This window comes from Cololabis saira, chromosome 22, assembly GCF_033807715.1.
Source record: "Cololabis saira isolate AMF1-May2022 chromosome 22, fColSai1.1, whole genome shotgun sequence".
Classification (NCBI taxonomy): domain Eukaryota; kingdom Metazoa; phylum Chordata; class Actinopteri; order Beloniformes; family Belonidae; genus Cololabis; species Cololabis saira.
In genome coordinates, this window is record NC_084608.1 from 14223500 (window position 1) to 14244116 (window position 20617).

At 39.1% G+C, this 20617-nt stretch overlaps 1 protein-coding gene across 2 annotated transcripts in view; it reads left to right on the forward strand.

Moving 5' to 3' along the window:
• The window catches only part of cntnap2a (contactin associated protein 2a), a 412736-nt gene that overhangs the window by 267244 nt on the left and 124875 nt on the right, over positions 1-20617 (forward strand). For both annotated transcript variants that reach the window (XM_061713895.1, XM_061713896.1), the window contains exons 11-12: positions 9267-9429; positions 15570-15676. In XM_061713895.1, the coding sequence (XP_061569879.1) occupies positions 9267-9429; positions 15570-15676 (270 nt within the window). The remainder of the gene's footprint in view (positions 1-9266; positions 9430-15569; positions 15677-20617) is intronic.

Here is a 20617-nt window from a genome sequence, read left to right on the forward strand (position 1 = left end):
CCTGTGGCTCTGCTGTGCTGTTGCCCATCCACTCAGACACACAACCCCGTCTGTTTTTACAAATTGTGGTCTGTTAGTCAGGTAGTCAGTAATCCAGGTGATTGTGGAAGCATCCACATGTCTTCTGGAATTACTCACAAGTTCCCTAGAGAAATCGAAGAACATGATCCTCACGGCACTGCCTACTTTGTCCAGGTCACAGTGGGTTTGTTAAAGCAGGAAAATGATGGCGTCTCTCCAACCCCAACCCCATGATGAAAAGGAAACTGCAGTGAGTCCTGAATGGTGCTTGTTTGCTTATTTTGGTGGGCCAAGGAAGTGTCTCCAGGACTTTCCTGATTCGTCATGTTAGGGCAACTGGACAGTAGTTGTTGACAAGATTTTTTTTTCTTCTTTTATTTTATTTTTCTCTCATATTGGAGCACGGGAACCTTCTTCTGACTCAACGGTGAGGTTGAAGAGGTGTTGTAGAGTTCCACGTAGGTGGTTTGTACAGGCCTTCAGGATTGTGAGGATAAGAGCATCTGGGCCCACCGGCTCTGCAGCTGCCTCTTCACCCCTACTGCTGAAGACAGACAGGCAAGAAGGGAAGGCAGAGGAGATTTAAACATTTCCTGGTGTGGTGAGAGATTTTGATGGAGCTGTATTAAAACCTATGACCGAGGTGGAGGATGAGACTGTGGAGCTTTAACAGGGAAGCTGTAGGTTCAGGGAGGGTAAGGAGTCTGGGGCTGAGAACAGAAGAGGAGGATGCAGTGAGCTGAACCTACTAAAAACATGTTCAACACGCATACATTTCTTCACACAGATACACATACATATACATCACTAATATTCTGAGAAATATAACAGTTTGTTTTTTTCTTCTTTTCTCACAGTTTTTTTTCCCCACCGACACAGTTGGTGTGCGGGCTGAATTAGCAGCAGCTGTGAATGGGGTTTTACTCGTTAATTTTACATGACATAATGAATGCTGAGGAGCACTGAGCCTGGTGGTAAACACAAGTTTGAAGGCTGCAGGGGATACAAAACTGTTGATTATTGCTACGCCAAGAAGTACAAAGCGATATTTAGGCCATGGATTCACGGGCTATGAAGAAGAAGTTTGAGCAAGACATTTCTGGAGCTGGTTCAACCAGTCCAGACTTAATCGCTTTTTCATGGACAAAGCATCTGGGCTATTTCTGATTGTTGTTTTGCCAGATGTCCAGGTTTGGCCTATTGGAATAGAAACCTTACCATATTGCCTTCTAATCAGTCCTGAAACTTACTGACCCAGATTTGTTTTTACTTGTCAGTCAGTGCATTTCCTGCCCAATAACACAGCTTAGAAGAAAAAGCCTCAAGTCATTTAAATGTGTTTATGTGGTTTAGTGTGGGCATTCATCTCTGGGAGCATGTATTAACAGAATGGGTGGGTGATTTTGGGCAAATGCCTTCTAACTTTCAAGCGCCGCACGAACACATACATATGCTTATTCCTCGAACAAAATATCTTGAATATTTATTTTTTTCTCAAACTGCCTCCTCTGGGGCTAATTTGCATCCCAGAACAGAGTTACCGGAATAATACAGTGGGTAAACAAAGGATAGTTTAGCCTGTGGCTTGCCCTCAATTATTCTCCCTGATTGCTCAACTTGATGAATTGGAGGGACCAAGCAAATTGAGCTTTCCGGAACCGCTGTAACAGTAGTGCACCGGCTCTTCTTATACGACTGAGGGCTTTATGCATGCCGTAAACATTTGAGACTCATCAGTATCATGAATGGACTGTGTACTTTTGAGTTATTTATGAAAATTCAGTCACTGAATTAAATTGAATTGAAGCAATATTTTATTAATCCCCCATGGGAACTCTACATTATTGCAGTGTAAACTAAGAAGGAGAAAAAATCTAAATGTAGCCCAAAACAGTTGGAAGAGTTGGACATGTATCAGAGAGAGAGAGGCTTGTTCGAACTCTCCAGCGATTGCTTTGAATGCAGAGCGTTGTACCTTGTCAACAACTGTGAGCAGATGGCTTCACATGCACATTTAGTAGGCGGTGAACTCTCTTAGTAGACGTCATACACAGAAACACATAACCAGCAGTTCAGCATTTGGGGTGCAAATACGTCCAGGATGACACTGTTTGGAGTCTCTGTTTGCCCATTTTTGTGCTGAGCAAAGGGTCTTGGAATGCAAAATATGTTTCGCAGCCATGTCTGGATGAAACACAGCATACCTACTTCCCAACAGACCTGCTTGTCTTCATTTATGCTTCATGTTAATCTATTTATTGCGCTAGTCACCTAATAGTTTTCCCACAAGTAAACAACCTTCCTGTGTTAACGGTTACCCATAATATATGTTGAAAAGTGCCAGAATAATAACCATTATAAATCTTTGTGCCATGCAACATGCTGGTTTAGACTCATCCAGAGTGTCTCTTCAATTTGAAGTGAAATTGAAGCCTATTGCCTTGATGTAAGTCTTTGAGTATTTCAGTCCAGATTTTTTATTCACTCGGCCATCTGCTTCAAATCCTAGGGCTTCAAGGCATCAGTCAGGCACCGGGTTTTAATAAGTCCAGCAACTGAAAACGGGAAAGGAATTTTTGTCCTACTATCCAACATCGAACATATTCAAAAATCTGGTCTGAATAAAAATTGATTTAAAAACAGAGAAAATTGGCATTATTTGAGTCAATTGCAAGTTGACAATGACATGTGCTATTAGTGTATCTTGGCTTGGAATGAGGCTTTGCATATTTGTTTCTTCTATTTATATTTGAATCTATTTTTGTACTATTCCTGTTATCACGTACCCTTCAAGTATTAGTTAAGCGTGGACAACCTTTGCATTAAGTCTAGCATTCATCCATGTTCATTTGTAGCTTTGGTGTCATACAGATTCAAGGAGATGTGTGAAACACAAGTTTTACTTGGCCTTTACACCATAATATGATTAGATTTATGAAACTTCAGGACACCTGGATGATGCTTGATTTTTTTTCCTATTAATTCACACAGATATTTGGCGCCTGCACAGTCATGCACAAATAACACCACAGCATCTGACAGGAAAGCATAATGTAAGATTATTATCTACATTTAATCAAATAGAGATTTAATGAGTGAGTGTGCATGTGCGTCACATGGTCACATTGAGACACACAAACAACAGCTGTAAGGCAATGCATACAATATTCTTAGTAGTAAACTAACATTTTTCACAGCTCCTTAATGAATTGAAATCAATGGCAACGATGTGTAATACCAACACAGATAAAGTGGTATAAAATGATTTTCTTCTTTATTTTCTTTTGTTCATTAGTATCCAAATGTGCGATACAGTTAGAGAAGTCGCCCATGCAGATGCCAGGTTAAGGGTTACAGCAGCACTTCAGTGTGACAGACACTGTTTTTTTTTAAAGTGCACTGAAATTATTCACCCATTGAGAAGATTTACTGTATGTTTGACATCAGCGGTAAAGTGGCCAGTCAAGGTTCTGTACCATTGAAATTCTCTTCTTAACCCCTGGATTATAGGGTTACATAATATAATTTTCTAGTGGGAGGAAAAGACTGGGCTCTAAGCCTTTTATCTTTCCTCTTAATTTGTTCTGTTCTCTCTGTATATACTCTTAAACTCATCTGAATTCCTTAATTTTTCTTATGTGACTACACTACCATTTTTTCTTTTAGTTTATGATCTCTTTTTTTGTTACTGTACTTTTACTGTACTTACAGTGGGGCAAAAAAGTATTTAGTCATCCGCACATTGTGCAAGTTCTCCCACTTAAAAAGATGAGAGAGGCCTGTAATTTTCATCATAGGTAACTTCAATTATGAGAGACAGAATTAGGGAAAGAATCCAGGAAATCATATTTTAGGATTTTTACGGAATTAATTGGTAAATTCCTTGGTAAAATAAGTATTTGGTCACCCACAAACAAGTAAGATTTCTGGCTTTCACAGACCTGTAACTTCTTATTTAAGAGGCTCCTCTGTCCTCCACTAATTACCTGTATTAATGGCACCTGTTTTAACTGTTATCAGTATAAAAGACACCAGTCCACAACCTCAAACAGTCACACTCCACTATGGCCAAGACCAAAGAGCTGTCAAAGGACGTGAGAAACTAAATTGTAGACCTGCACCAGGCTGGGAAGACTGAATCTGCAATAGGTCAGCAGCTTGGTGTGAAGAAATCAACTGTGGGGAGGGTTTTCTTCAAAGGGACCAGGACGTCTGATCCGTGTAAGGGAAAGAATGAATGGGGCCATGTATCGTGAGATTTTGAGTGAAAACCTCCTTCCATCAGCAAGGACATTGAAGATGAAATGTGGCTGGGTCTTTCAGCATGACAATGATCCCAAACACACCAACGAAGGAGTGGCTTCGTAAGGAACATTTCAAGGTCCTGGAGTGGCTTAGCCAGTCTCCACATCTCAACCCCATAGAAAATCTTTGGAGGGAGTTAAAAGTCCGTGTTGCCCAGCGACAGCCCCAAAACATCACTGCTCTAGAGGAGATCTGCATGGAGGAACGGGCCAAAATACCAGCAACAGTGAAGACACCTTGTGAAGACTTACAGAAAACGTTTGACCTCTGTCATTTTCAACAAAGGGTATATAACAGTAGTATTGAGATTAACTTTTGTTATTGACCAAATACTTATTTTCCACTATAATTTGCAAATACATTCTTTAAAAATCAGACAATTGAATTTTTGGATTTTTTTTTTTTTTTTTTTATTTTGTCTCTCATAGTTGAGATATATCTCTGATGAAAATTACAGGCCTCTTATCTTTTTAAGTGGGAGAATTTGCACAACTAGTGTGTGACTAAATACTTTTTTGCCCCACCGTATTTTGCCCTTGTCTTCCGCCCTCCCTTTTTGCCCATTTAACCAGGTCACCCCTCTTTCCTCTACCTCCCTTCATCTCATCTTTTTCACTCCTCTTCTCCGCTCATCTGTCCTTGGAGCACCTGTTTTTAGAAGCAGTCACCTGAACCCTAAAGCCTATTTTACGGAGACTAGTTTCTCGCTCCTGACAGTGCGCTTAGAGAAATTAGTAAGTGACTGACACAAAATGTCCACAAATTGAATTTTTCAAGGTGCAAGACAGACAGACCCTCAAACAAACATGCACAAGACCATAAGGTCATGCTCTCATCTCACCAAGAACTGTGGATAAATGGTTACATGATTGGAGCCATTATATTAATTTGGCAAACTTTCCTTAATTTCTAACATTTTGCCTTAAAATCCAGTGGTATTTACCTTGAACTATGTTTTTTTCATGATGCAGTTCCTTTCTGAAAACTGTAGGACTCCAATTAGTCTTTCAAGTATCTATATTTTTCCATTACTTATTTTTTTTACTTGAATAAAAACAGAAGTCTGTCCATCACATCTATCTGTATTAATATAAGTGATTTAACTAGTAATACTCAACAACCTTTTCAATCATGCCTCTGCATATAGTGCCTTCTTTCTATTCATCCCGAGACTTGTGATGAATTAGACATGAGATTCTTGACACCCACATTTATCAGAGAACAGCTCTGTGTGTGCACATTGTGCCATTTGTGCGCTTTAGTCTTGTTTATGTGCACATCTGCAATGCTGTTTGATTAAATATTGTCCCTGCAACATTAGCCGAATGTAGTCATGTTTGACATATATGCATATTGTGATGACATAGTTCTGAAAAGGCAAAGTTTTTTAAATAATTTTTTTCAACCTCCCTGAATCAGCAAAGACAGAAATTGCAGAATTTGGTTAAAAGATAAATATACTTTATCATGAGGTAAATTCTTATGTGACTGACTAATGCGTCATTAATTCCAGGGGCAGACTAGATAATGAGATGTTTTTTTGTTGTTGTTGTCTTTTGGTTCAGTTTTTTTTTTTCAGCCTTCAACATATTTCACATTGGAGCACTTTGGCACAGTTCCAGTCTGCCTCTTCTGGAAGTACGCCTCTAAATCTGTTGCAGCATGAGCTGTGCCCAGGAAGAGGAGAGCCGCTGTTGTTCTTTCAGAGCGTATTGTGCTCTCTGGGCACAACAGTAGGGGGGCTGTAAAAGAGTGCCAGAAAGGCTGCAGGGGATTATTGTTGTTGCTGCAGATCATAAAGAGAGTTCTGGTGTGCAAGTACAAATTAACAAACAACTGAAAATCAGTGATTTTAAATACATAAATATACTCAATGTTGCTAAGATTAAATCTGCTACCTAGAAGATGTGTAGTTTTTTGCCTTCTGTTGGGTCCTTGTCATTAATCTTGCTATCCAACTTCATTGGTTGTCAGTGGATCTGCATTACAGTGATATGATGACGCATTCTGGAAAACGATGAACAACAACAAATTATCTCATGACTTGATGGGGAAAAATAGAAATGTTGGCAGGAGGGAAAACAATTTGAGAGAAAAGGAAAAACACTTTTTTCTGATACTTCAAATAGGAAAGCTTGCCATCTTCAACATACTTTTTTTTTCTGTAGCTCTTATTTATCCTCAAACTATTAATTTAATGCAATAATGGTGTACACTGTGAGCATTTAGGGTCGGATTTACTTGTATTTTCTAATAAATGACCGCATGACTTCACTTTTCAGACTACAGTCAAATTTGCCGTTGCTTTTGGAGTTAAGAATCAGACAGCACACAGGAATGAAATGGGGTCGTTAAATCCTAACATGCAGCCACATAGCAGTATAAAAGAAAAGTTTTTGGACCTACTTAACAGAAAGCTATCACTGTGGCCGACTGCAGCACTGACACAGCTGTCACAAAGACCACATATCCTTCGCATTCATAAGCCATACAAGACATAAAGTGCCGCCAGACAGCTGCAGTCTGCTCTGTTTCCCATCTTCTCTCTCCTTCTCCATGTGTCCCCCTCTCTCTCTCTCGCTCTCTTTCCCTCTATCTGTCTCCCACTGCTGTTAGAAGACATCAGGCAGGTGTGGCAGGAGAAGAGACAGATGGCAAAGATGACGGGAGAAACTTTTTGGGGACGAAATGAAAATCAAAAGATGTGAGGGAAGGGATGAATCCGGCAAAAAAAACCACACACACAGGTGCACACGTAGAACAGTTATGCCAGTTTATTTGCTTTATGTCAACCATCCATATAAACTTCAATTATGTGTGCACACACACACGCAGACACACAATGCATACGTCCTCTTGTTGATGCTTTGGCCTTGAGGCTGATGGGCAAGTGAGAGAGAATGACAGCTTATAACATCACAATGATGGAGATGTCATTGAGTGCCAGTGTTTTATGACTTATCTGTGTGCTTGTGGCAGTGATTGAATCCCAGGTTCTCATCTCGGATTTAAGACACTGCCTGTCTTCTGTAAAAGTACACATATACAGTATACTCGGCAGTATACCTCAGTGCATTCCTCTGCACAGCTGAATGATGACAAATTTGTACATGGAGAATCCATTTTGCATATTTAGAATTGTATATATAATTGTATACAAAGAATGTATATCAGGTCAAACATATCAGCTCCCATCACACATATATATATATATATATATGCAGCATATATATATATATATATATATATATATATATATATATATATATATATATATATATAAAAAATAATTTTGGGTGTAAAATAACTATTTAAGTAGTTTTCTTTTATTAACAGGATGTAGTGAAATTTTAGGTGGTCCAAGTCATTAGTCTGCAAGGGCTTTTGCATTCAAAAGATACCTGAGCGATCAATCAGTGATATGTTTTATTTATTTTTTAATTTAAAGCCATCTCTCTCTCAACCAAGCGTTATAAGTAATAAGAGAGTAGGTAGTGGATGCTCGTCTGAAGGGGGAGGGTTGTAATGTCATTTACAAGCGTTTCACTGTATCAAGAACCGCTGTACGCTTCTTCACTGTAAAGTAAAAGCAGATACAGTCGTTTAGAAACAAACCTGGATGAGGTTGAAAATGAAAGATTTCCAAAACTTTGAGGAGGAAAACGATGAAAGACATCAACAAGAATTGAAAGTTCTCTGCCACAACTACTGTGACTGAACTGGCTTCTTCTGGAGTTTGTTTCATGTTGTGAGAGCTCTTCTGGTGAAGGCCTTTGAGGTCAAGAAGAGCAAAGCAGCACATCAAAGCCAGACTGAAGTTTGTCTGTGAACATTTACATCTTGGGAGTGAGTTTGGGAAGTCTGTCCGGGCACATGGATGCCGCTAAGAGAACTCAATCAACACAGTTCCCACACTGAAACATGGTGGTAGTAGCTGTTTTGGTGCTCAGGGAACCTTGTTCAAATGCAAATGAAACGATGACAAGTCCAGAATTCAATCTAATTGAGAATCTCAATTAACCTCAAGATTAATGATCTTGCTTGGTAACCATGCAATCTAGCCTGGAAGATGAGCTAAGATCCCTCAAGAGAAATGTGCCAACTTAGTTAGGAACTACAATAAAAGATTGTGGTCAGCTGTAAGTCACCAAGATTACACTACTGATTATTGATTGTCTTAGAGCTGATTTTCTTGGACTTGTTATGGTCTTTTCCATAGAAACATTAGCAGTTTTTTTTTGTTTCATAAAGGAGGCATAATCATTTTGAACTTAATTGTATCTAGGTGTATCTGTGGCTGTTAATATTGCATATTGGACTTACATAGACTGTTAGTGTTAAAGTTGTTGCAGGTGTTCAGACAAACCCACACAATATGCACACAGTCTTGTCCTAGCCTTGTCCCCAGTATGAGAACATGTCAAGGCCCAGCGGTCATTCTGGATGGGCCATTGACTCCTGTATCTCATAAAAGTACATTATATAATAAAATATATATGTCCTCTAGTCTATTGCAGTCTTAGCACACACATTATGGCCAATGGACCTTGTGGACAAGCTTTAAAACAAGAAGACTGATGAAGGTTCATGGGTGTAATTAAAAAAAGGGGGGGGGGGGGGGGGCATTAGCTATGCATGGGTTGATGGTGTTGTTTCTTGTCAAATATGACCATCTTATGCATTTTATGTCCATTTCTGCAGAAGGCCTAATATTTATGAGATTTTGTTTTGTTTTTTTCTGTTGAAAATCAGAAGAATCCACTCTGTTCTTCCCGCATTGTCTGACTTTGTTGTTCAAACAAGCTGCTGCTCTGCACTCCTTTGTCTCATATTCTTTTCAGGTTTCATTTTTTTCATCTCCAACTATGTGTGTGACAGAAGTTGACAGTGTGCTAAAAGTTTCATGTTTTTTTTTTTGTTCCTTTTTTTGTCGTTTCAAGGGTATTTTCTGCAGACTCTGTTCCCACCATCCCAGCGATCATTTCAGGGCTGCATGCAATCAATCGTGGTGGATGACCAACCTGCTGATTTACAAGCGTTGGAGAAAGGCACTGTGGGAGCCTTTGAGAACGTCAGTCTGGACATGTGTGCGATTATAGACAGGTAAGAGTTGAGACTGAATTCGGAGTCCGAATTGAATCAGAAAATACTTTTAGTACCCAAAGGAACATGTTTGTTGTTGCAGCATAAATTAATGCAAAAAAAAACTAAACAGGGGCAGCTCACAAACCTTTGGAAGTTCAGAAGACAGAGGGGCATGCTTGAAATCTCCAGAGATCTCCAGGAATGTGTTAGGTTGCTATGTTTGCAGTTTGGCAGCAGCTGAGCCGATGACATGCGTCAGCAGGTAATGCAGGAGAACTTTCTCTGTAGACGACGTGGACAGAAAATCACAGCCATCTGTTCAATATCCGGGATACTGAGACGCTCCTTCTGAGTAACCTGTACTGATACCACAGACTTCATTCTTACTCCTCCGTCTGCTCATTTTTGTTCCACCTGTACTGAGAACGCTGTAGACATAAAACATAGAATATGCTGTAGTCCATGTTGAGATGTTGGAGTCCAGTTTATGCTCCTACATTTATAGTATTTTATCTGTCTGTGAAACATTGAATACTGCATCCCTGATGTTCTATACCCTCATCAGCACTCAAAGCTCATCCATTTTATTTCCCAGTGATCCTACTTCCTCCATAACAGAAGAAAATGTATAAACTTCCCCTCCCTTGCTTTCTGTTTTCTTCGTGGTCCACAGCTGTGGCATCTTTTCTTTGGAATATGACTGTGAATGCAGAACAACTAGATGTATCTGCTCCTGCATGTAGATCATTTTCTCGTTGTCATGATTACTTATCAAAAAGGATATTAAAGGAACTCCGAAAGGCCTGCAGAAATCTGTTATGCAGAGTTCAAACCAAACCAAGGCAAAAGACGTCCTGATAAAAAAATGTCCCGATAGGAAAAAAAGTTAGGAAGAAAACTCTCAAAATGACAACAAGACAAAATGTGATCAAGGGTACTGCATCAAGCTGCCACTAGTACGGTGCCATTTTAGACATGAATAATAACTTGTGTATGCACATGCATCCATCAAACAATTCATAAAAGAAAATACACATACACAAGCATGTGCAGCACACAAAACAATGGCTGTCATAAATCAACTGGTCTTAAATACAATGAGCTGCAGAGTAAACAACACTTATGTAAAATATCTGAATTCTCATCGTAAATTTTAGTGTTATGGATTTTATTCATTGTTTGTGTAACCTTACAAGGATTATGTCTGTGTGTGGCTCATTTATATGCACTTGTCATACAGATAAATGGATGTAAATGATGAGGCGGCTTATTGTGTGAATGTATGCTTGTAAACACTGTTCTTTTCATTTTAAAGTGAAAGAAGAAAGTAGGTTTTATCCTCTGAAATAACTCCATGATCTTAATCAAGCATTAAAAATGAGCCAAACTGCTCTCTCTTTTATTGGCAAGTATAATAGAGTTGGAGATTCTGCACAACACATCCCAGTGTTGGCTCTCTGGCAGAAAACACATCAATGTGTTGACATCTCAGTTTATTTCCTTGTCGTGGTCCAGACAAACATATTATGATGGGGTTGCAATATAGGGAATCATCTATGCCTTGAGCTCAGTTGATGTGCTTGTTTATTGGATAACAGATGCATTTGTCCCAACACATTTGAACCTTTTTGGCAGACGTATGTTCGGCCTATGTAATGTTTGTTCAGTGATGGTCATGCATCACTTATAACAGTGTTTGTATTTATTTTGTTTTCCCCAGTTAGTGTGGATTGACCCTCATCACATTACTAGTAAGAGCAGACACCAACAGCCACTGCTTGATCCAGATCAAACCTGGCTTATGAGTGGTCTGGTTGGCTGGGAACTTAAGAACAAAGCCTAAACTCACTCTAATGCAAATAGACACACCAAAAACTCTCTTCTAAATGTTTTAGTCTATGATAAAATGCTGAGAGCACAAAGTCCAATACTGCCTTTCTCTATTTGATTGAATATTTCTGCAAGACACAATGAGAGGTTAAAACTGAAACTTGAACAAGGAGTGTTACACTCCAACAAAAACTGAAAACACAAGCGGTATTTTGTTTTTCCCTTGGCTCTGGGGAACGGTCTCTGTCTGATACAGTTCTTCATAATTGAGTGTGGAATCGAATGCTATGAAGTTTTCTTATTTAAAATTTTTTGTAATGTTAATTTTGACGATGCTGTGCTTTTTGCAAACTCGTTCGTTTCTGTTTATATTTTTGGGATTACTGGCAGTTCCATCCGTGCAGCTGGCAGTATTCCCCTTCTGCACTCCTTCAAATGATGTGTTCCAGCGCTGCAGTATTGAGGTGGGCCTTGTTCTGCCATGGAAGATGAATGAGTGCAGCGTTACCATCTAACTAATCAGAATGTCTTTGAAGGCAGTTCAATAGCCCTGTCTGACCTCCTTTTGATCAATGCCGTTCCACTGTGGGATTCTGTTTAGGCTGAGCAACAACAGCCACCTACAACCTCATAGACACACCCTCACAGAGACACACAACTACGTACATGCAATTTTCCAAAATATCGCTGGTGTTGTTGTCGCTGTTATATGTTGGGACATAAAACCATAGATTTTCCTTTTTCTTCTTGTACAAGCATGTCTAGTCGGCATGGCTCAGTGCACAGGGCCTTGCTAAGAATAATTCTTTCTGCGAATGCCTTCGCTTGTCAATTGCAAACTATTGTGAAAGCACAATGACATTTTATCTCAACTTCTTAGTCCACTGACGCTGTATCGTGTTGTGTAAAATCGGGACACTGTGGGTGTATTCTGCAGGCTCCGTTTTGTATATATCTCTATACAGCTGAAAGTTTTATTTTAGCTTCGTCCTGACAGGAGGTGTAACAACAGAGATCATCTTGTGTAGCTGCAGAGACTGCACGCCTCTGTACTATTTGATTCTCCTCTCCCCAGCATAGATGCATCTTTGAAAGAGATCCTACAAACTTTATTGAGCCCGTCTTTCCCTCCAGCTGGCTTTTCTGTACCTCAGACCACTTTGATTAATTCAAAAAAGAAGACTTCGATTTTCTAATTACTCAACTTATGAATAAGGATGTTTTTTTCATATTGCCTCAGGAGCCAACCCCACCAGGGCTGCAGAGATGATCAAGTTACAACATTTGTGTGTTCTGGGTTTGAATATTGTATTAATAAATACCTCTCCTCTTTTTTTTTTTTTTTTTTTTTTATTGGTCAGACGAAAATCCACAAGAAAATAAGATGTCTTACTTCTTCAATTGACTAACAAAAAATCCTCCCTAATTGTATAATGCAATTCCTCCATCCATCTATCCATCATCTTTGTTTACATTTGAGCTGTGAGAGTAGCAGACGAACCACCCTGAACACTATACTGACCCATAATGCCTCTCCTGAGAGCGGTGGACCCCAGTGAGTAAAGACTTGGTCACAAGGCACTTAACCCCTTCTTTAAGCCTAACTCAAGTTGGGGACTGCATTAACTGCTGGAAAAACAGAAATATGCTTACAACTCAGTCTTCAACATTTTTGAAATCACCCTCCAGAAAAAAACTAATTGAATCAAAACACACTGGAGTCAAAAAGTCCCGGAGATGGTCAGTTTGATGCAGTAGAGCTCTGACCATCCTTACTCAGCACTTGTCCCATAGCTCAACTCAACTTTCTAAGCCCCCCGGCACATTAGAAAGTACCTACACTGCTGCGCCGTGACACTATTATGTTCCTTACCAGCCCATACTGCATACTGTTTTCTTTGTGATACATTGTTATTCATTGTTTTACACTCTAATATACTTGTAATTTATTTCAGTCAAATGCAGTATTTTTCATTTTATAACAATTATATAGACACTCATAGTGACCCATTCCTTAATAATGCAACACATGAACTGTATTAAATATGATGTAAAACTGTAATATATAGCCAAGAACCAATAATGTTGAGAATAATGTAAAGCTCTATGTTTTCTTAATGATCCACAACTGGACAAGAGGTGTTGGGCTTAACACATAAAAGGGGAGTTTTGAATAAGCCAAAGAGCAACACTTTTTGGTTATAGAAATGGAAACACACCTAAATATGTGTTTGTTTTTTCCAGAGTAAGCAAATATAATGCTGCTTCTGTCACTGCTGCTTAAAAATGTAGCCGTATTATTGGTCTCACTCAAGCAGTTATATTCTTCAGCTCCCTCTGATCCTGGCTACTTTCCCCTGGATTCTAATTATACGTGGTTGGTTGGAAGGGCATAAGGTCAGTGAAATTGTAAAAAGACAAATAAATCCAAACTGCCAAAATAATGCTCTTCACTGCAGTGTCTAAGGAATATTAATGTCCTCAATGTCAGTCCACTCTTGCTTTAAAGAACAGATCCTGCAATCCTAAAGGGACGTTGAAAACAAACCTCAATGTAGTTACAGTTTGTTAAACGCACAGTTGCTTTCATAAAAAATGAATACCACTTTTTCATTTTGACACGGGGGTCACTGGAGATGGACTTTCTTTTGGAGCCAGCAACGAGTGATTAATCAAAAACCAGCAACTGTTCTTACCTCCGGTCCGGCTTCAGTCGCGATGTTAGAATAATGAAGTTGTTTGCTGCGATTATTTTAAAGAGTGGGTGATGGAAGTCCTGGGACACCCTCTTTTGCAGATATTGAATAACACCTTTTGTCACTGTATCCAAAGGTACAGTGAGATATTCACACTCACAGTTTAAACTGTAACACAGACATGTTATAAAAAGACAGGTACAGTAAGGTGGTGCAAAAATGTATGGACATACTGTACATAAGAAAATGACTGCCTTTAGCATACAACCCTTAGGTCACTGAGAGCCCTACCTGGTGCCAGATAGTCCAAAACAGTTACAATTCAATGGAATTAGTTCATTTAGTGATGTATATCAAATGTTGTTTGGTGTTCCTGAAACCCCCAATGATACAGGTACCACAAAGTGCCAGGTGGTCAATTTGAAAAAGTCTGTCTTAACACCCCTACTCTAAAACCTCACTAAAACCTGAGTTACACAATAGGATTTTGTTACATTAAATGTCAAGTTGTAGAATGGATTTCTAGAGTGTTCAGGTCTTTACAACATGGCTTTAAAGAGATATGCACAAATGTCAAGTGGAAGATTTGTTAGAGATTTACTAAATGTTTTTTTCTGCTGCACTCCATTTGCTTTTGTCTGATTTGTAGACTTCATTTGACACTGCTGTTGTTATCTCACGAGTGTTACTTTCATGTTAATACCAGCTTTATTGGAATGCACCTTTTATTAGTTGAGATATACTTATCCTATATATACTTATAACTCCTAACCTCTTTGTTAACCAATGTCTAGTTAGCTGGTGTTTCAGCTCTTTGGGGTAGTTTAGGTAAAGTGTACACTTTTTTAAAACAGAATCTCTTGCTGAGACACTGTTGTGCTGATCTCATCACAATCAGATAAAAATCACAATGTTTTTCCAAGAAACATTCTGAAGGAATGACATTAATGAATTCTTTCAATCAAAACTTTTCTTTTCTTACTTTTAATCAGAACATGCAAATACTCTGACGGCAGGTGTTTCAAACTTTGTCCTAGGTATTAACTAAGCAGTTAATTATAGTAATGAATTAATTTATTGCGCTTCTGCCTAAACAGCTGTTACAATGCAACATCTGAAATGCGTTTGTTAGACATTTGAATATCTTATCCCTTTAATGCCTGATATATGAAATAACACACACACACACACACACACACACACACACACACACACACACACACACACACACACACTTATTTTTATGTGAAATGTTTATTATATATTGAAATTAACATCCCCAATCTTGTCTTTAACAGTTTCTAAATAATATTGTTTGTGTCATTATAACTCCATTTGATGCTGCTGTTGTTTTCATTTACTTGTTTTTCTTTTTTTTCCACTATACAAAACTTGATTTAATTAATTAATTTCATTATGGGAGTGTTACTGAGATCTCAGAAGTCCTTGCATCAAATATGATACAGTTATACCTCTGGAAAATATTCAACAGGCGTCATGTTAGATGTCAAAACTGTAAGCAGTTTCTTCATGTGAACTTGTCAGTTTTGTGACGTATGCTCGTTATATACATTATTTCCCAGGAACAATGTGTCTTGATAATTGTCCTAATTACAGTGTCCTCATCTTCAGGTGTATGCCTAATCACTGTGAACATGGAGGTCGGTGCAAGCAGACGTGGGACAGCTTCAGCTGTACCTGCGATGGAACGGGATACAGTGGAGCCACGTGCCACACTTGTACGTATCCGATTGCATGAAATCATTTGCGTTTTAATCCGTCTTGTTTTGTTGTGTCAATTCAACAGTACTATAATACGGTCCTTGTGTGCGTGCCCATTTGATTCGGCCTTTCCTCTGTTCTCCTTTGAGTGATTAAGCTCCCTCACAATTCTCAGCACAGAGACAAATGAACTTTTGAAGTGTTCAGACGCCGGGCTTGCGCGACTGCATTGTGTTTTGCACCCGTCGGAGAGAAAAAGGAATCCAAGTCGCAAAGCACAAGCAAGCAAAGAGAACGGAGGCAAATTAATCTCTTTTGAGGCTTAAAGATTTCAGAATGTCATTCCTCCTCCCACGAGCATTATATTATGTTCTCTTTTGGGAGAGGCAGAGTGGGAAATTCAAGCAGGATTGTGCGTATTTAAGCCAAACAACAAGTTTAATAAAAAAGAGAAGTTTGAGAAAGTTTGATGGGGAAATGAAGAAAATAAAAAGACAATATTCAGGATATACAGCAGGATTACATGGGAGCGGGTGAGGAAAATATGAATAGATCATTAAAATACCAGCAAGACTGAAATTGATGCACTTCTGTGAATGTCTGCATGTTTGTGAGCTTTTAATCCATTTCATGGAGTACTGAACAGAGTCATGATAGTTTAGATTTTTTAATAGTTTTTTTTATTTTAGTTTTTCAGTTTGTTTGATTATTTCAGTTTAGTTTTAGATAGTTGAACGAGCACATCAGTAGTTTTAGTTTAGTTTTAGTTTTAGTTTAGTATTAACTTACACATTGACAAAAAAAATCAGAATGAATGAATATTATCAACAAGTCTTTCATGCTTTATTTTGAGTAATTAGACTTGATTAATTAGACTAGAAAAAAATATTTCAAAAATGAAGCTGCCAAACATTAAAAAAAGGCAATAAACAAAAGGTTTAAGTTTCAGTTGGTTTGCATTGTTAATTTTAGTTTTTATTTAGTTTCTAGTTTTATAAACAAAATCTTTAGTTTAGATTCTTATTTCATTGAACAGGATTATTTTTTTCACTTACCTTCGGTTTTAGTCTGAATTTACCTTAACTATGATTCACTGGTACTGAGTGAATCTAGGGAATGATAATGTTCTGTATTTTAAATATTTAAAAATTAAACTTGTAATCCACAATAAAAATGAATGCCAAGAGATCAGATTGCGAATTTCCAGGTAGTTTGAAGCTAGTAGGTAGGAACTATATGAAGTTATTAGTGAATTATTGAACACAGGACTGATTTTAAGCACGCCTTCTGTTAGGAAGGGAAAAATGGAAATGATTTAATAATAGACATCTTAAGGCTCGGCAGACTAGAGCGTCTGGTTCAGAGCTAAAAGGCAGTGGGTGAAATCTGGGGGCCAGCCAGTAATGTGTGGGTGGGAGAAAGGATAAGTAATCCTTCGCCTTTCGTTCAAAGCCTTCATTTAGGCATAAAACTCCAAACAGTGGTGCTGGTTGGAGCTGGTCTGAGGCCAGTCGCTTGCTTTGAGCTGGTCATGCGCAGCTATGAAACAGGACATTGCTTAAAAATATCATGTATTCACAGCTTTCCTCTGTGACGAAAGATTTGAACCAAGAAGGAAAGAAAGCTCAGAATAAGCCTTTTACATTGAGAGAGAAGCTGTTTAAATCTTGGTTGGCTGTATTTTGCGTTAGAACATGGAGCCTCAGCACCTTTATCCAAGGTGGTGGTTTAAGTATTGCTGCTTAAAAGGGATGAAAGGGATAAAATACATAAATCAAACGGATGGAAGATCAATTGATACACATGTTGACAGGAATTAATCTTTCAAATCCTTGTTTGTTGACATCTGTTGGTGATGTTTTATTTCTTGATAGATTCCACATTTGTTAGTTTTTGATATTATAATGTGTAATCTGGCACATCAGAGTTAACTGAGTTTTACTGAAAAAAAGAGAACAAACATATTATTACTGGAAGGAGGTTTAATGTGAATTACCATTATGAGCAAATCTGCCACCAAGCTTTTTTAGCTTCCAAAAACGACCTGCCTTGTATTTAGGCTGTACTTTAATCATCTACTTTGGGGGTTTCCAGAAGTAAATTTTTTTTTTTTTTTATTTTATTTTACATTTACATTTACTACTCCATAAAGGTTCTTCATTGTGTCCTCCATCAGCCCTTTCTCCGTGTGTGTGGTTCAGCATAAAAGTAACGTCAACATGGAGTCAGATATTGTTTATTGGACAAGATGTCAAGCTTTTGACAGGTACTGAAGTGTTACAGAATCAACCACAAAATATCAAGTGCACACTGAAAAGAGGGAAAGGAGGAAGCTGCTTGACATTATTCTCTGATAGAGCCGTCCTGGAATTCGGTGCTTCCATTACGTAACAAAGATATAATAATTTCTGACATGACAATGTAGTGGATGAAAGTTACAGAGCCCGGACCGCCAGGGCCAGATTCACATCTTCTTAGATTAGCTGATTCGGGTTTTACCCTAAGGTAAAAATGTTAAGTGACATAAAAAAGTCACATGACCTCTTAAATTCTGTAAGTATCTGCAGTTTAACCTGCTGCTGAAGGATGGGTTAATTAGGGCCTTTTTTTTTCCCCCCCTTCTTCCGACGAAATGAGGGCCTTTTTGCCCCCCTTAACGTGCCTCAAAAGTCACCAAATTTTGCACGCAAGCCAGGCCTGGTGAAAAATTTGATATTTAATGGTTTGCATTAATGGGCGTGGCCTAACGGCTCAACAGCGCCCCCTAGAAAACTTTGTATCTCAAGCCCCACGATACGGTTTGACGTACATGCACGAAAATCGGTACACACCTGTATCATGTCGCAACTTAAAGAAAAGTCTCTTGGCGCCATGGCCGAAACCGAACAGGAAGTTGGCCATTTTGAATTAATCGTGTAATTTTGGCGCAATTTATGCCATTTCTTCGGCCGCTTCTCCGCCCGAACCATAACGTGCACCCAGGTGTGTCATACATCAAAATGTGCGTCTCGATTCTGCGACGATGCGCATTACTTTTCTCAGTCAAAAGCGTTACCGTGGCGACGATAGACGCCAAAAAGCGTGCCCACTCTTCATCTGATTGGTCCATATTTGATAGTTCCTACTTTCTGCCATAACTTTTGAATGGTTTGACATAATGACTCGTGGGTGGTGTCATCGGACTCGGTTTTGAGTCCTTGAACATAATTGGTGCAAATTAGCCCCGCCCCTTCTTCTGATTGGTCCATATTTGATAGTTCCTATTTTCTGCCATAACTTCTGAATGGTTTGATATAGAGAGTTGTGGCTGGTGTCATCCGCTAAATGTCCAGGCCTGAAGAATCTACATGCAAGTCATACAAGCGCTTCCACTGCAGCACGCCTGAACGTGCAAAAGGGTGCGAGGGCCCGTTCATCGCTGCTTGTAGCTTTAATTATGGGCATGCCAAGTAGTGGCATGACCATATTGCAATCGTCCAGAATGGCCCAAAGGGCAATGTTGCTAGCATTTTGCTAACAAGCTAAAGTCGCAAAAGTCCCACTGCGCACCAGCGGGTGTACAGCATGACCCCGCTCAGATGTGGAAAAAAAAAATCCCCAAAAACTAAAACACGGCCGGAAAAACATGAAAATGAAGGCGATATATTAGTATCTAGAAAAGGTTTCCCTTTTCTTATTCTTATTCCGCACTTTTTTTCGTCCGTTAATGCGGCCCGAACCGGAACGTGCACCCATGCATGGCATACATCGTTGGATGCGTCTCTATCATGCCTCGATGGGCATTACTTTTCTCCGTAATAGGGGTTACCGTGGCAACGCTAGTTGCCAAAAAGCAAAAACCGACCCTGTCCCTAACCAACCGTACAACCTTATTATGCCAAGTATTACAGTTTTTGTGATATTGACCTTTCATTTTTTTTTTTTTTTCCGTGTGACTTTGGACGCTTGTTGCTAGGCAACAGGTTATCGTAGAGACATCGTACAAATGTTTCCCGACTCGGCACGCTGTGGACTTCAACATACTCAAATTTCATGAAGCTGGGATTTAAGGAAATTTTATGTCAAAATCCAGGCCACATGGCCCCATTCATTCGGAAGGAGTTTTTTACCATGGTGAAAAAAAAACCTATCCGTTAACGTAGCCTGAACCGGAACGTGCACCCATACATGGCATACATCGTTGGATGCGTCTCCATCGTTCCTTGATGGGCATTACTTTTCTCAGTAAAAAGTGTTACCGTGGCAACGCTAGACGCCAAAAAGCAAAAAAAAAGGCGAAAATTCGGACGCTTATTGCTCGGCCGAACTTTATCGTAGAGACATTGTTGAAACTTTCAAACACTCGGCCCGATTGGCACTAACGGACCCTACAACCTCATTATGCTAATTACTACAGTTTTCGCGATATTGACCTTTCATTTTTTTTTTTATTTCTGTTTGAATTTGGACGCTTGTTGCTAGGCAACAGGTTATCGTAGAGACATCGTACAAATGTCGCCTGACTCAGCACGCTGTGGACTTCAACATACTCACATTTCATGAAGCTGGGATTTAAGGAAATTTTATGTCAAAATCCAGGCCAAATGGCCCCATTCATTCGGATGGGGTTTTGTACCATGGTGAAAAAAAAAACCTATCCGTCATACATTGTTAGATGCGTCTCCATCTTGCCTCGATGGGCATTACTATTCTCAGTCAAAAGCGTTACCGTGGCAACGCTAGATGCCAAAAAGCGCGCCCCATTAATAACTATTGGGAGCACAGGAATGAATGAAATCAAGCGTAAAAACACCTCAAACTGACATAGAACCACCCTAAACACAACCACTACAGCCCCAAACCAAAGCAGCGAGAGGGGACGAATGGGCGGTAGGGCATGCCCATATCAAAATTTCCAGAAATTTTCTAGTTACAGTTGCTGTTCTCTTAAAAAAACACATCAAGCATTGACTAACAAG